The sequence below is a fragment of the Thamnophis elegans genome, chromosome 4 (genome assembly GCF_009769535.1).
Source record: "Thamnophis elegans isolate rThaEle1 chromosome 4, rThaEle1.pri, whole genome shotgun sequence".
NCBI lineage: Eukaryota > Metazoa > Chordata > Lepidosauria > Squamata > Colubridae > Thamnophis > Thamnophis elegans.
The window spans coordinates 95330862-95348391 of record NC_045544.1 but is presented as its reverse complement, the minus strand read 5'-3'; the positions used below and the strand labels follow the sequence as shown (position 1 = coordinate 95348391).

The window sequence follows — 17530 nt, the reverse complement described above, 5'->3', positions numbered from 1 at the left end:
GGAGAGTAGCAACAGTGCTAAACTTTCTCTATTTGTAGACAGTCTGTCTTACCGTGGACACATGAACATTAAGGCTTTTGGAGATACTTTTGTAACCCTTTCCAGCTTCATGCAAGTCAACAATTCTTGATCGTAGATCTTCTGAGAGCTCTTTTCTGCGAGGCATGGTTCACATCAGACAGTGCTTCTTGAAACCAGTAAACCCACAACAGGTGTGTGTTTTTAAAGGGCAGGACAGCTGTCAGCAACACATCCAATATCATCACACTGACTGGAGTCAAGATTGGCTCACTCCTGGCTCCAATTAGCTCTTGGAGAAGTCATTAGGCTAGGGGCCTACTTTTTCCTCCCTGCACTGTGAATGTTTACATGTTATGTTCAATTAAGCCATGGCACATAATCCCAAGGGGTTCACATACTTTTTCTTGCAACTGTATTTCTTCAGCCAACAGGAGGATTCTTCAGGGCTACCAGGATTTCAGGGAAGTCTTATGTGGGCAATATGTTTATTTATTTTTTTGTGCTCAGGCATGACATACTTTAATGTTTATTCTGAGAAAGCAAAGGTTAAATGCAGACAACACCAACAGAGCATTTACTTCATTACAACATTTATGCTTTTACCTCAAGAATTTCCAGGTGTTGCATGATAAAGCCTGTCTGATTTGCTTTGTTAATTCGCTTTAGAAAGGCAAGTCCCTTCAGAGTAATTTTCTGGGAAAAAGAAAAACCTTCAAAGTCAGTTTCAGTGACAAGAAAGATCATAGAGAGATTTCATTGTAATCCAGTCTTGTTAAGTCTAGATTTATTGTTGGTATTTTTTTAACATGAAGGAACCATGGTTGCTACTAGCACCTTTTATTCTTGGGAGACTTTATTTGACAATTCAAACAATTTCCTATGTTTACTGTGAACTGCCAGAAGGAAATAGTATGTTTTACAGACAGGAACTCCAGAATCAGATACACTGTTGTTGAATGACTTCTTTGTCACTTTAATAACAAGGAAGCAAAAATAGGCAACCCAACCTGAAGTTTTATGACTTGTTTACATCTGCTGGACTATTATGCAGTGGCGCCTTTTTTTCTTTCTACTTTTGCTTGATAAATTTATGTTTCTGACAAAGAATTGTTGAGGGGAATACAGGAGCAATCAAAAGGTGGAATTCCTTGCTGGAAAATAATGAAATGTATTTCTCCAGTCCACTTCACTAGAGACTTGTATCTAGAGAGCTATATCCTTCCTCCCTTCCTTCCCCTGTAAGTTATTGAAACCAATTTTCTAATAGAGATGAAACAATTGTGCTTAAAGATTAATGAGTCTTTTTTATCAGATAATACAATACAGATAAAAAAAAATCCAGGGTAGTTTTGCTACAGGTTGTCTCCTGATTAGTGCTGTATGCAATTGACTTTGTTTGTGGCTTACACTGTTTTTGGTTTCTGTACTTTTGGGGGGGCTCCAACTTTCATTTCATAGTCTCACTGCCAACAATTGATGCTTGTTTCTTGAAATTTGGCACACTTCATCTTTTAATGATAAATCAGATTCCCTCTAAATTTCGTCCAGATCATTGAGGAAGAGAGAACCCCTCCCCCAAGAAGTTATGGATACTTTAAAAAAGAAATCCAAGCAAATTTTAAATGTGTTTAGTAAAAATAACCCATATTCAGTTTTTTATTTGTCATTTAACTCTTGGGAAAGGATAAAGCTGCTTTAGATAGTTGAGTAGAGGCTCTTTGTTCACAACCTTGTATGCCTGGAATCTCATTTTGGTAAATAAATCCAAAAGGTTGTACAAACTATATCTTCCTCTATCTAACATAAAGAAGCAATTATTATTGTAAGCTGCTCAGAATCACTGTATCCATGAGAGACTGTATCCATGGGTGGCATAATAAACAAATAAACAATTGAAATGAGTACTTGATTGTGTGTGAAACAATTTCTAATAAGGTGCAAATTTGTCTAGGTGTACAGGACTTGTTCATGTGTCTAGGGCAGGGGTGTCAAATTGGATTTCTTTGAGGGCCGGATCAGCATTGTAGTTCTCTGCATGCTGGCCGGATGTGTGTGGAGATGGGACTGATGACCTCCTGCAGCAACCTGCCAGCCAAAATGGGGTGTGGGGGCTGCGGATGGCCCTCCACAACCCATTTTGGCTGGTAGGGTGCTGCAAGAGGCCATTCAGGCTAAAAATGGGGGGAGCTGGGAAGGGGGGGCATGCACAGCCTCCATGTACCCCATTTTCTGCTTGCATGGCCTCTTGCAGCACCCAGTTTTGGCTGCCAGAGACACTGCGGGCCAGTCTTTTGCTATTTCCAGATCGGTCCCACAGGACAGTTTTAAGCACCCATGAGTTTGACACCAAAGAGAAGGGTAACTTCTTCTCTTGGGGGAAAGGCAAAATACATGCATGGAAAAAGAAGCTTTCTGCCTTCTTGGCTTGATTCTTTGTAGTTCTAGAAGAAAAAGAGTTTATAATCAATAAACTCAGTAAATTGAGCTTGAGAATAGAACTGAATGAGAAAGAACTGGCATAGGAAAAAAAAGGAAAAATATTCAGGCAGGGCCATATATTGTTTAATTTGATATTTGTGAGAGGCATTTCATGACATGGAATAAAGACCTATTTTATATAGCTCTGTGTTTGCAGTATTAAGCACTTAATTTGAAATTATTTTAGTTTTTCCTTAATGCATTATACTGTTATAGTCACACCTGTATTTAATTTGTCATTATGTAATAAATAATTTTAGATTTCTGAACTCTTATGCTTCTGTTTAAAAATGTCTTTAATAAAACACACTAAATCAAGTTACTTGACCTATGGTGTGTATTTGATTATGTTAGTGAAATGAGACTAATGCAATTAAATACAGTGGAATGTAGCTCTAGAGTGGTTATGAAAAAAAAGCTCTCTGAATCATGCTTTTGGAAAGTACCTTTTGATAAAATATCTGGCAGTCACAGAAACTGGCACTGTTCCCATTTTCCATTCTTTCTCCTGAACTGAAGCCAGATTCCTTTGGGAAATCATCGTTTGTAAATGATTGTGAAGAGAAAAAATGGCATTTTTGAGTGTACAGTTACTGCTAATTAGAAACTAAACATTAGCAATCATGTCAGAGTTAATTGTATTTGAAAAGAAACATCTACAAGAAACTGTTAAATATAAATAGGGATAATATAGCTTAAATATGGAAGCATTTTAAGATAAATTATATTGCACTGTTGTGGTAAAATACTATTTATTTTAATTAATCCTTTTGCTAAGCTGCTCATTTTCTTTCCACGTTGTATGCATTTCAACAAATAAGCCAATAAATGAATTGGAAGAATGCCTACATTAAAGCAAGTGCAATATTGTGTTAGCATTGTAACATGTACCTCATACTTTAGTGACTATTTTTCTAATGTGTTGGTGGTGCAAGCAGAATTTCTTTTTTATGCTAATATCAGGAGTACATGTATCTCATACCAATAAGGACCATATTTTCAGAAGTTGTATTGTACTGAACCTATAAATCTGCTGATTTGAAAATATGTACAAAACAATGAGTTCCTCTAAATTAGGGGTTGGTTCCTGCCAGTTCTAACCTCTTCTATAGAAGAAGTTCCACAAATCTACCGTGCCGTTTAGAACTGGTTACCAGCTCCCTCCCCCCGCCTGTCCACACCATGCTTGCTGCTCACTGATTGGCTGGCTCACCAATCACCCGCCCCCCGTTTCTAAGAGTTCTATCTAAACCCTTAAAGCTGTCAAGTTTTAACATCCCTGGGGTTTTTTTTCTAAAGGGTTAGGGGTGCAAGGGTCTTGTAACTTGACAGCTTTAAGACTTGCGTGCTTCAAATGCCAGAGTTTCTGAGCCAACATTTTGGTTGCTAAGCAAGAGCGTTGTTAAGTGAGTTTCACCACATTTTACAAGGTGGCCATGCCCACCAGTCACATGGCTGGCAAGCCAGTCCCACAAAGCAGGCCACACCTACAGAAGAGGTTCTAAAAAAATTTGAAACCCACCACTGCTCTAAATGAAATATGGTCCAACAATTAAAATGAAGATTGCCCATACAGTATTAGTCCTTGACTTACGATCACAATTGAGACCAAAATTTATGTTGCTAAATGAGAACTATGTTAAGTGAATTTTGCCCCATTTTACAACTTCTTGTCAACTTTCTTAAGTGAATCACTTCAGTTCTTAAATTAGTAACACAGTTATTAAGTGAATATGGCTTCTCCATTGACTTTGCTTGTCAGAAGGTCACAAAAATTGGTCACATGATCCCAGGACATTGTAACCATCATAAATATGAACCATTCAAGCATCCAAATGTAAATCACATGATCATAGAAATGTTGCAGTGTGAAAAATGGTCATAAGTCACTTTTTCCAGTGCTGTTGTAACTTCAAGTGGTTAGTAAACAAACTGTTGTAAGTCGAGGACTATCTGTATTATAAATAAATTATTATATGGCAAAAGATAGGCTTCATGTAGAATGATAATAGTTATTTTTTGTTCTATGCAGTCCAACACAGGAAATTGGTAGGAACTCAACAGCAGGTACTGGCTACGGGGATTCTTGTTCTGTATCCATTTCACAGGAAACAAAATTATTTTGGCTGTAAGGACATCTTTATCTTATATTACTTCTACAATAAAAATACCACTTAAAAGGGAGTTCTGTCTCTCCCTACCTCTAACTGGTCTGATCTGCCCAGCTGAACTTAGGTCATCTGTCATGCCTTTTTAGAACTTGTCTTTATCATGGTATCATTTATTTTTTGCTAGGTGGGATTTGTGATATAAGCATTTTTCTTAAGTTGACATCTTGAATGGGATTCTTTATATATTAATCACCAGTATATTTCTGTGGTGAAAAGCATAGGTTTCAGGTGAATATAATTCACATAAATAAAATGCACAATTAAAATACAATTCAAGTAATGCCATCTTGTGGCACGCTAGAAGTATGGAAACTGAAATCAACAAAAAGCTTCAGTCAGTTCAAAACAAAGCTATTATTATAATCCCCATATCTGATAAGGTTTATCAAAGACGATAAGTGCTATGTATATAAATCATTTATGCATTTCACAAATCATTTTAGGATGGAATGTATACATATATAAGGATTGCACAAATATTTTCTTGAATATTTCATTATAAATACTGTTCTTGACATACCCTCCATGTGCATGAGATCTGAAAAATTCTGCCTTTCTGTCTCCTGACTTCTAGATGTGGTAACTCTCCTGTGTACCGTTCACGTGAACTGGCTGGACGAGCCCTTGTTCCCTTTGTTATGCTAAATTTGGTGCCACAGACAGTATCTTCTTTGTTAGCTGGCCTTCCAGATAGCACTGATTCTTGTATACGACAGAATGCAGTTCATGGAACGCTATTACAAGTGAGTTTTGCCTTTTTGCATAATGTAGCATCAGTGAACACATATTCACAAAAAAGCAATATCCAAATTGATAAAAAGAGGAAGACTGATTAACTGTTAAAAATCAAGATGATTTCCATAATCAAGATATCAAAAATGGGACACAGACTTTATTTCAATAATTGAGCTTATAAAAAATCCCAGAGATTGTTCATGATCATTCTCAAACAAAGCAGGAAAGGACTTGATCATGAAGGTTAGACTAACTACTTGACTCTGCACTTCCTGTGCCCCCTCCGCTCATCTTTTTAATTTCACATTATTGTACTTCTACTGTTAATTTTCATTGTTTTACTCCTTTACTATTGCTTTTCATTTTTATTAAATTTTTAATAAATATGCATGAACTATGACTTAATAAGCGAATATCTCATTTTAAATGCATGTGTTTTATATGAAAGTGACAATATAACTATAAGCTTACTTTTAAGAAAAGTAAGTATAGCATACATCAAAGATTTATGAGTCATTTCAGTTGTTCCACCTTTTGATAAGTCAAGGATAAGGGAAATTTCAGCTTCCATTTTTACTGAAGAATAATCCCTAGTACCCCAAGCCAGCATGGCCAATTAGGTGGGATATTGGGACCTGTATTGCAGAAACCTCTGGAAGGCCATTGCTAAGTGATTATTGCAGGCTAACTCTGCCCACATCCTGGAGTTTGATCGTGACTGATCCCTAGTCAAGGTTGATTCAGCTTTCCATCCTTCTGAGGTGAGTAAAATGGGAGCCAGATTGTTGGGGGCAATATGCTGATTCTGTAAACTGCTTAGAGAGGGCACTATGAAGTGGTATATAAGTCTAAGTGCTATTGCTATTTATCATGACATGACCCTAGACACTTTATATTACCTTTTTCTGAATTTCCTGAAGGTATATATTCTGAACTTTTCAGACACTCTGAAATTATTGCTTTGCTCTACATCGTAGAGTTGCATGAAGTATGATTGCAAAGCGTATAGAAACTTATATAAAGTGGACATAGGATGGAATGCATATAAATAGTAGAGTTTTTCCTTGAAATTGTAATTTTATTTGTATTATATGATTATTTAAATTCCTTCTTGGCTCCATATGCTTAGGCTCTCATTCTCTTTTCCTGCATTTTCCTGTCTCATGAAATTTTGCTTTCTATTTTTTGGCAGTAGCTTAGGAAAGCAGCAGCATTTTATGGTGTGTGTCTGTTCATATGGATTATTTTTCCCACGATAGTAAGGAATGGTTCTCATAGGAAACTTAATGTGTGGGGGCATGGAATAAAGCAGAGAAGTTCAACTTTATTGTATAAAGTTACTATTACAGCTTAGTTTGGGGTCTGCAGTTTGGGGGACCAAGAGCTACACTTGGACATTGAAGGAGCCCAGTCTAAAAAATGGGTCAGAGCCAGGACCATGACTGCTTTTGAAAAAATTAACAACTAAAAGTATGGAAAAATCAAATCACAATAATTAATTTCCTTTATTGTCCTGTTGGTAGGAAATCATCTTACAGGCAAAACAATTTTTAAAAATGACATGCAAAAATAACCAATTATATAAGAAGACTGCTCAGTATCTTAGGATATCTGGCTGCATCTTCTGTGGACATTTCCCCCATAATTTTCAGTTAACTTCCTTGGCCTTTTGAAATAAGAATATTGTTAATCATGTATTTTTGTTATTTGACTTGGCAAAAGTATTGTACCTGCACTTCTTCATAGCTGATTTATAAAGGCTGATATTATGAATGAATGTTATAATATCTAGAGATCAAAGCAGAAAAACCACTATCATTAAATATTTTTCATTGCACCTTCCTTGCAGCTGCTCTTTTTTATAGTTGAGTTTTATTGACCAAGATAAACTTTCCTTTGAAGCTGAAAAAAAAAGAGTACTGATGTCAAGTGGCAAAGAAAGCATAAAAAAATATGGCGATGTACCCTTTTATTGTCTGTTGTTAATTTTTTACATGCAATCTTGTATCATCAGGGAGGTAAATTTTATATGTTGTCAGGTATTCCAAGTCATTAATATTTAAGCAGTTACTGCACAAAAAGTATCAATGAATCATCCATTTTATAAATAAATCAAACTGGAGTATGCATATTTCAATGATGGTGTATAAATAAGGTCTATGTCCTAGGATGTTTTCCATCCCATGAGTCTCTGCTTTTTGTTTTGTAGGTGTGCTATAGTAAAGCTAGGGAATTGATATTTTGGCTAATTGTGCATCTTATAAAGATGGCCAGGTGTTGTGTGTAACACTGAGGGCTGCTACTAGCAACCTAATGTGGGTATATACAAGTGGCAACAGTATCAGAAAACCAGCAAGGGTGCATCCTACAAGGACTTGTGCACATAGGAAGGGATTATGTGCTACTGTGTAGCTAAATTACTTTTCTTTCCCAAATGGAAATGCTCAATCTGGTTTTAGAAAAATAATGAAGAGGCTGGAAAAATAAACAAGAGATATTTAATAATAACATTTTAAAAAGGATCTTGACTTTAGTCCTTTTTCAAATTTGAAAGCCTTGGAAGCTCTGCCCTTTCTGTTTTGCATTAGATGCATGCAATATATGTGCCACTTATCAAATGGGAAATGTAGTCCCCTGTGATGAGATTACTTGATTTTCAGGTAGTTCTGGAAATGTGATAAACATTCTGTGGAAATTTTAAAACAAACTGTTATGGACTACAGTCAGCCTTAATATTTATTTCACTGTGTTAGCACAATACTCATTAAGGCTGGTTTTGATTATGTAGTTAGCCTTCAGTTTGCCCTTAGATTTACCTTGGCTGGGGCGTTTGCAGTTTAAAGGCCACTGTGAAAATGATTGGAAAACATTAACATTAATTTGTTATTACAAGCTGACATACTTAGCCTGATGGGAAATAAAATTTATAAATAGACTTGTTCATATCCATATGGTAAAAATCTGATGAGTTATAGTAAATGTTATTATGTGGCTTATTTGTTTCCCAGGGTTTGAGTTTCATTAGCGGCTTTCTTTCTAGTAAGTTTATAATTTGAAAAGAAATGCATTAATAAATAACTGCAGAAGAACTGGCATTAACTAATTATTTGTTCAGACTGTAAACTTTGGTACAAGGGCTATTTCCAGATGGACCATCAATAAAAATCTGGTGAGATTGTTCATGCTGTTCCTAGAAGTGAGAAACAACAGAATGATCAATTCAATAAGCATCAGATATGAAAATGCTTACAAACAAATCCTGCCAAATTAGACAAATGTGTTGAAGCTCATCACTCTCCTTTAGCCAGTTCAAGGAGGTATTCCACTTATTTATAGAAATGTTCCTTGTTTACATCAAATTCAACATTTGATCAGATCCTGAACATGAGCCAAATGCAACTATTGGGATTTTGTTAGAAAAATATATTACATAGTATTATCAGCCTGCCTGAATTCAAAATAAAGCATAAAATTGTGTTGTTTTGGTTTCACCTTTACAAGTGCTGCATTTTTGTTTTGCAACTTACTTTTTATATGGTATCCACTTCAGTTGCTAAAGCATATGGAATTCTTCAGAGTATTAAAATTTTTTTTTATTTTTTTTTAAAATATATTTTATTCATTTTTCACATTCCATTTGCAATCACTTATATACAGGGTATTTACTATAAGAAAAGAAAAAAAAGAAAAAGGGAATAAAACGAACAAATAAAAAGGAAACACAACTCATCATTCACAACCCCACCTAACCCTTCCATCCTCCATACACCCCATCTACCCCCTCCAACTTTCCTTTCTCCCTCTAACACTCCCCTCCTACTTCTCTTTCCCCTCAAACCTTCCTTCTCCCCTTACTCCCCGGACACCCTCCTTACGTTCCCCTTACTCCTTCCTTACTCCTCCCTCTTCTTTCCCTCTACCTCCCTCCTTGGTGTATGCCTTTATTCGAGTGTTGTTTGATCTGATAAAAGTAAAATGAACCAAGGAAAAAAAAAATAAAAAAAAGGAAAAAAAAAGAACCACCGTATATAAATACATTCTTGTTCTTATTAAGACTATGTTAACACCCCCCACCCCACCCCCCACAAATCCCCATCCCTAATCCTCCCGACTTCCCAGGGCCCACACCTGGCACTACCTTCTGTCTAAAATATCTTGTATACATATGGATTAAAAAATAAAAGTAATATATCGAAAGAAAAAAAAACCACAGAAAGAAAAAAAAAAGAGAGAAACGAAACCACAAACGAACAAAAGAAAAAAAAAGAAAAAAAGAAACCACTCTTTGTGTTGATCTCAGCCCCCCATCTTTATCTATGCTTAAATAGTATAAATCATTCTATCTATATTTTATTCTCGTCTCTTACTTCTTTGCTATTTACCCCAACCTTCTGTAGATTCTCCCGTTCCTCTTCCTAAACCTCATGATCCCTTCCGATAAAATTTAAGCAACGTGGTTCATGCCATATATTCAAATATAACTTTACAGACAAGTAATCAAACTTTCCCTTCTAGTAAAATTTAAACAGCGTAAATGATCTTTCTTAACCCCCTTTTCAAACAGTAATTCAAAATAATCTAGCCAAGCTTCCCCTTCTTAGTAAAATTAAGCAGCGTAGATCAAATATTACTTTACACAGGAATCAATTTCTATCTTAAGATAATTCCAACCGACTTCCTCTTCTAATAGGATTTAAATAACGTAGTTCATTCCACATGCATTTTACCCTCATCCCTTACTTGTCTGATATTTACCACTATCAAATTTATACTAGCATTTGTTTAAAATGTAACTCAGAGCGATTTCAACCAACTTTCCCTTCAAATAAAAGTTAAATAGCATGGATCATTCCACATATTCAAATAATACTTTCAGCAAGAGTCAGTTAACCTTCTATTTTAAAGTAGTCCCTTCTAACAAAGTTTAGACAACATAAATCATTCCGCATTCTTTTTACACTTATCTTAAGATAATCCCAACCGGTTTTCTGTTCTAATAAGCTTTAAACAACGTAAATTTTACCCTCATCCCTTGCTTGTCTGATGTTTACCACTATCAAATTTATGCTAACGTTAATTTAGAATCTAGCTCAAAGTAGTTTCACCCAGCTTCCCCTTCTGATAAAAATTAGTCCGCTTTTTCTACCGGAGAGAGGTCTCAAACCCCCATTCAGTCCTCAACTTTAGCAAGCATTTTGAGATGTCTAAATTCTCGATCTCCGTTTTTCTGCTTCTCCGAGGGAGGAGGGGCTACCCCCTCCATCTTGCAGCCACATGGCCGGCCGCTTGCCTTCTCCTTCCGCTTGTCTCTCCTCTCTTCCAAGCGCATCAGGAAGTCCCGCCTTCAGAGTCCTACAATAGAAATCTTGAGCCTCCGAAACAGAGTTAAGACGAAATCTTTGATTCTCAAATGTAACCGTGATACCGGCAGGGGCCTCCCATCTGTATCGAATCTGTTGACTCCTAAGCTCCTTAGTTAAAAAGGTGTAGTCCCTTCTTGCTTTCAGCATCTGAAAAGGAATATCTTTGAAAACAATCAGGTCCTGGCCGTCAACTCGGAGACTGTTATTATGAAACTTTTGCACAATCGCATTTCTAGATTCTTTTGTAGAGAAATGTATAATTATGTCCCTCGGGAGCTGTCGCTGTTCCGCTATCAATGAGTTCTGGCGATAGATTTTCCGAATCTGCCAATCAAAGTTAAGTCCCGGGCTTCCCAGCGCATGGCTGAAGGCTTCAGCAAAGGTCTGTTTCAAATTCTCTTGCTCCTTTTCACGGAATCCTCTGACTCTTATTGCAAATGCCTTCCTATTAAAATTTATCATCATAAGCTGTTCTTCGTTGTCTCTAATTTTTTGTTGTAAAATTTGAATATTGGTAGTCAAATTAAAATTAGCCTTCTCCAGACTTTCCAATTTGTTCTCTATTTCAGCAGAGTAATCTGACAGGGCAGACACGGCTGCAAACGTATTCGCCTTCATCTGATTAACTTTAGACTTTAAATCATCATATAGTTCCAATACAAATTCCTTAATTTCTTGTTTAAAGGCATTAAACATTTTAAAGAGATATTCCTGTGTTAAAAATTCTCCAGTAGAGGGCATAGGAGACAAAGGCTGTGTTTCCAGTAAAAATTCTTTAAATTCTTTAGACACATTTGTAGCAAGACGCTTCTTTGACCTGGGTGCCATAATAAATAAACAAATAAGCAGCGCTTCGCTCCCCTCTATTTCCAAAGAAGAAGAGTTTATTTTGTTAAGGAGCGGTCTGCAGGAAGATAAAACCGGCTAAGTACATCCAGTATCAATCATCCACGGAGAGAAATCGCCATTTTGAGGTCTATTTAGACAAAGAAGTCTCTAAGACAAATGGTGCTGGTATTTAAGATAGTAATAAAAGCATAAATCTCACAGGGGTGGGACCCGCCCGTATCAATTCTAGCTTGAAAAAACTTTGTTTTGTCCTGGGGGGGGCTAGCCTGTCTGGGGCTGCCAAAAAAAAAAGGCAGCTGAGAAGAACTGGCTGGAGATAAAAGCTCCGCTCCGGCTGGATCTAATCTCTTTCCACAGCCAAAAAAAAGAAAAAGGCTGTGGCTTACGAATAGACCCTAGTCTACGGAGCTACTCCCTGCCCCTTTCTTAGCCAAAAAGGGGTGCTATCTATGATCTTATTTAGATATACAGACCAGATCTCTGAGGAGCTCGGTGGAGCCCTCCTCGGCAACAGGCCACGCCCCCAGGAAGTCCCAGAGTATTAAATTTCTGTGCTGAAATTGTACACAAAGGGTGATCTTAGTTTATTCACGTACATTTTTTTCAACAAACACTAAACTGAGCAGAATTGCTTCAATCTTTAAGTTAGAAATGTGAATATTTATATTTGACTCCACCGGTAGCATACAAACTAATGACATGCAAGTAGAGATTTCACAAGTGTAGTGGAACAGTATGTACCAGTAACTATTGTCTGGTTTATAGAGGGGTCAGTTTTTATATGTCATAAATGTCATCTGAAGTGTTAGTTGCTGCTTGGAATAGGAGTGCAAACAAAGATTTGGGTCAGATTTTGGCCCATTAAACTTCTCCCTTCTAATGGATCCCATCATTCCCTGTGGTTCATGAAGGAGCTGAGAGAGATGAAAGGAGAGAAGAGACATCTAGACTAGTGGTTCTCAACCTTTTCTTTACCATAGACCTCCTTTAAAAACATTTTGTGGCTATGGACCCCCAAATTTAACTCAATATTTAAATCATAAAATTTCTTCAAACCTTTGTGGATTCCCTGTGACAACATTGCTGTACTTGTTAAGTTAGTAACTTGGTTGTTGGGTGAATCTGACTTATCCATTGACTTTGCTTGTCACAAAATAGCAAAAGGTGATCACTGTGACCCCAGAACATTGCAGCCATCATAAATCTGAGTTAGTTGCCAAAAATCTGATCAAAATAAATTTTTTGATCATTGGAATGCTGCAAGTATTGTAAGTGTGAAAAATAGTCATAAACCACTTTTCTCATTGGCGTAACTTTGAATAGACAATAAATGAACTGTTTTAAGTGGAGGACCACTGTATTAAGGCCTTCCTCATGGTGATAAGGGCAGTAAAACATCAATACTTTTTTAAAAAGTACAAATTTTATTTCATTAATATGCTTAGAATTGGCTTTGGGTATATATTCCAATACATTTTTGTTAGTTATCTCTCATATATGTTTTGAAATAGTTTGTTATGGGTTTTAAAAAAGCAAAAAGACACTTCTATCATATCATATAGACATAAAAAAATCTTGTTTAGTAAATGTAAAATCAGTGTAGCTCTTTTTGGATTTAAGTGTCTATGTGCATTTATTTATTTTAGAAATATGGCCAACCAACTCTACTATAATGCTGGGCACAAGCAATAAAAAGAAATATACTATTAAACTAAAGCAAAACACCCCAAATATCTAAGAAAAACAACCATTAAGATAGTCACACACAGTCCAGCCACCCACTTGAACCCAAGAGCCATGTTTTCAGAGCTAAACATAGCCAAAGGTGGGACCCTGATGGACCTGGGGCCGGGGATGATTCAGAGGGGATGTGCTGCAACAGAGAAGGTTCACTTTCTGGCTTTCCTTGGATGCTACTACTTCCTTAAAGGGTCAAAGACAGCTTTTAGCAGCTGTTTTCAGTTTTCCATCTCTTCCCCATAAGCCCCAGAAAAGGGGTTGTTGTTGAAAACTCCATTCATTTGTGGTACTGTTTCTTTTTATTTAGCCATTTGAAATTTTCAACCTTTCATGAGAAACTACAAATCCAAATTTTAAAGAGGCCTTTTCTGGTTTTTTTTCAGAAGATGATGATGCAGTCTAGATGGTGTAACAGCAAGACAACATAGCTTACTATAATTCAGGAAAACATATTTGCTCTTTTTCCAAGTATACAGAGCAAACATGAATCTTACTTACACGCCCAAAAACTAAACATTTTTTAAAAAGTGTCTAGGAAACATTGCATTATAAAGAAAGTTTATGAGGTTTTTAATTTTGTGTGAACTCTTACGTTTCATAACTTTGAAATGAACTTTGAATCTTTTAGAATCACTTACTTGTGACGGATACCATGTAAACTAAATAAATAAAAAATAAAAGTAAATAAATAAGTTTGAAATAGTGCAGCCACAGAGGAGACAGAAGTTGAATAATAAAAACTGTACTTTTAAGCCCTTATCTTGGATGTGATTTCTGCAATTCTCCCCCTAATCAGTATATGGTGGTATAACTCAGAAATTACCAAAATCAAATATATGCTTATGCTTTTTTTAAAAATATGCAGATGGGAGATAACTTCCATTCTTACATTATGCTCACATGATTTGAAAATTATTAACATTGCTTACTTTTAATATAGAGAGGACAACAAATTCCTTTTTTCTTTTGTACCAAGATATTCTATTTTTTTAAGCACATGTGCAGATTTATCACATACTGTACATAGAGAGGACGGTAAAAAAAAGGATGTCCCATATGCTTAATTGAATGCACTTGTATTTTTTATTTAGTTATGCACATGCATACCAAGCATGAGATTCAAATGATGGTCATAGAAGAGATCAGTTTTGTCTGCATACGACGCCTCTATTATTTCCATTGGAAAAAAGCATAGTAATTAGAAATATTACAATGCATATACAGTACCAAATAATGTTATACTTTTTTTCCCTAAGATTGTTTAATTACACAAACTATACATGCATGCTGCCTCTATGATAGATATAGTATAATATAGGTTTTTCCTCCTTTACCTTGTTGTGGATATGCTGTAATGCTATCATTATAAACTCTTTTAGATATCGTGTTTTCCCCAAAATAAGACAGGGTCTTATTTTCTTTTGATCCCTGAAATAAGCACTTGGCCTTATTTTCGGGGAGGTCTTGTTATTTTTGAGGTGCAGGAGGCGGCGAGCGTAGTTATCTTATAGCTACTGCTGTATTGCAATATTTTCAGGGAGGGCTTATTTTAGTGCATGGGCTCAAAAGCCCGATTGGGCTTATTATCCAGGGAGGTCTTATTTTGGGGGAAACAGGGTAAGTGACATGGTAATGAAAAATAATTCGTTTAGTGACAAATTGAGTACTATAGAATACAGCACTTTATATAACACAGTGATGAATGAAATATCTTTAGATTTAACCAGTGTCAGCTTGTTTCTTTAGATGTTTGGGAGGTTATTCTCCAAGTGGCTAAGTTCTTCTCACTAAAGAGTTATTTTTTTCAGCAAAACCCAAATCCAGGGGAGCAGATACTTGAAAAATATTCCAACAGTAGTCTGTAACTTTTTTTCTTTTTCTTTTTAATATAGGTCCTTCATTTGCTACAGTCTTATTTGGAATCTAAACAGAGGGCTAATTCAGATTTTCATCAGAGTTTGAGCAACATTATCACTAATGTATGTGGCAAGCTATGGTTGGCAAATAGGTAAGTCAAAAATGGAATAATTTTATTTATAGTCACCACTCAATAAAAATAAAAGCAAATATAAAATGCACAGTAAGACAAATAGTAATAAAATTAGGACACCACATAATTGTTAATAACGTGTTCATTCATGCCCTAGTCATCTCCTGTTTGGATTATTGCAATGCGCTCCACAGGGGGCTACCCTTGAGAAGTATTAGGAAGCTTCAGCTGGTATAGAATGTGGTCACGTGAGCAATCTTGGGTATCCAATGAATGATGTGTGTAATACCTCTGCTACGTGAACTGCATTGGGTGCCTGTTTGCTCCCAGGTCTAATTCAAGATACTGTTTATGATCTTTAAAGCCCTACACGGCATGGTTACCTATGGAACTAGCTTCACCCCATAATATCAGTCCGTACTACCCAGTCAGGTAGGAAGGATATGATACAGAACCCATCAGTTAAATTCCAACTAGGGGGGTCTAGGAAGAGAGCCTTCTCTGCTGTTACTCTTGCCTTTTGGAACATCCCTCCCCATGAGGGGTTGTAGACCCCTACCATTCTGACCTTTCAGAAATGTCCTGGTTCTGGCATATTATTAGGGACTCACAGATTAGTATAACCTGAAGGCCTTAATCGGCCTTTTAATTAACTTTGAATGTTGAATTATAATGATCTTTACCTCTTATGTAAATTTTATATAAAATTTTTATGTTTTAATATTGTACTTGTACACTGCCTAGAGTCCTTCCATGAGAAAGATGAGTGGTTTTTAAGTATGATGAATAAAAAATAAATAAATAAATCATCTTAGTGGTTGCCTCTACTGGATCTCGTACCAGGAAACTTGTAACCTCTTGGTGAGATAATTAAAAATTCTGATAAATGAGTCAATCTATATTGCGAGTTATGTGGAATTACACTGGGGTTGAGATTGGTTTTTTATTTTAATAAGAGTAAAACCATCACTTAGAATATAAATCTGTGATACTTTAGCTCAATACAGTAAATTAGAGCAGCACATTTCAATCTTTTTCAAATCTGGCACCTATATTTAGTCCAAATATATCTTTCTCTGGAAAGAGGTCTTTTTAAAAAAGTGTCTATTTTTATCAATAACAGAGATCACTTTCTCCGAGGAATAAAACTAGCAGTAATACCAGCTGTGTAGACAAAATATATATGTCTTTAATCCCAAGGTATTTGAAGCATAAATCCTTCCAAGAGAAAATTTGCTTCATAAATTTAAAATCAGTACATAAACATTAGTCAGACTCTATATATTTCCAAGAACTAAATCAACATTTCCTTATATACTTAAAACAATAAAAAATGAACAAGCTGATAGTTTTTCAAAAATCATTACAAAAATTTACATTCTTACAATCAATTTCCATAAATAATTAAACCTTATTTGTAAACTTGTCCTGTCACTTTTCATTAAAAGCAAGAAATTCAAAGTAATATTCAAATACGTATAAAAATTTAGGACAATCAGATTGAGGCAGTGTGGCTTTATAAATGATATAGTCCAAAAAGGTTCATATTTTCATCAGTATGAAAATATCATTACCGTAACGGGGAAGATTTAATAGCAATAGCACTTAGACTTATATACTGCTTTACAGTGCTTTACAGCCCTGTATCAAAGTGGTTTACAGAGTCAGCATATTGCCCACAACAATTTGGGTCCTTATTTTACCCACTTCAGAAGGATGGAAGGCTAAGTCAGCCTTGAGCCTGGTGAGATTTGAACTGCCAAGTTGCAGACAGCAGGCAGGCAGCAGAAGTAGCCTGCAGTACTGTTCTCTAACCACTGCACCGCCTTGGTTCTTAACAACAATGTATTCTATATTTGGAGTGATTTTGTGTTTGCTTGGTCAATTGTTGAGTCAGTTGCTCACATTTTACTTCATTGCTATCTTTATGATAACTAATGTATAGCCCTATTTCTTACTGTGATTAGAAAGTTTTGGACTTTAAAGGATAATTCAATTGTATTAGAGCAATTTATCCATATCTTTTTATTATATTGTTTAATTTATTTGCATTATATGGTTTCTTCTATTTTGGGGGCTGGTGGTGGTTGTCTTTGATTATAAATCTATGAAGTAAAGAAATTGTGGTTGACTTACAACCACAATTGAGCCCATAATTTCTGTTGCTAAGCAACACAGTTGTT

At 35.8% G+C, this 17530-nt stretch overlaps 1 protein-coding gene across 1 annotated transcript in view; it reads left to right on the top strand.

Moving 5' to 3' along the window:
• The window catches only part of THADA (THADA armadillo repeat containing), a 106263-nt gene that overhangs the window by 64863 nt on the left and 23870 nt on the right, over positions 1 to 17530 (top strand). Inside the window, 2 exon segments of the mRNA XM_032215562.1 lie at positions 5245 to 5413; positions 15250 to 15365. Coding sequence (XP_032071453.1) covers positions 5245 to 5413; positions 15250 to 15365 — 285 coding nt within the window.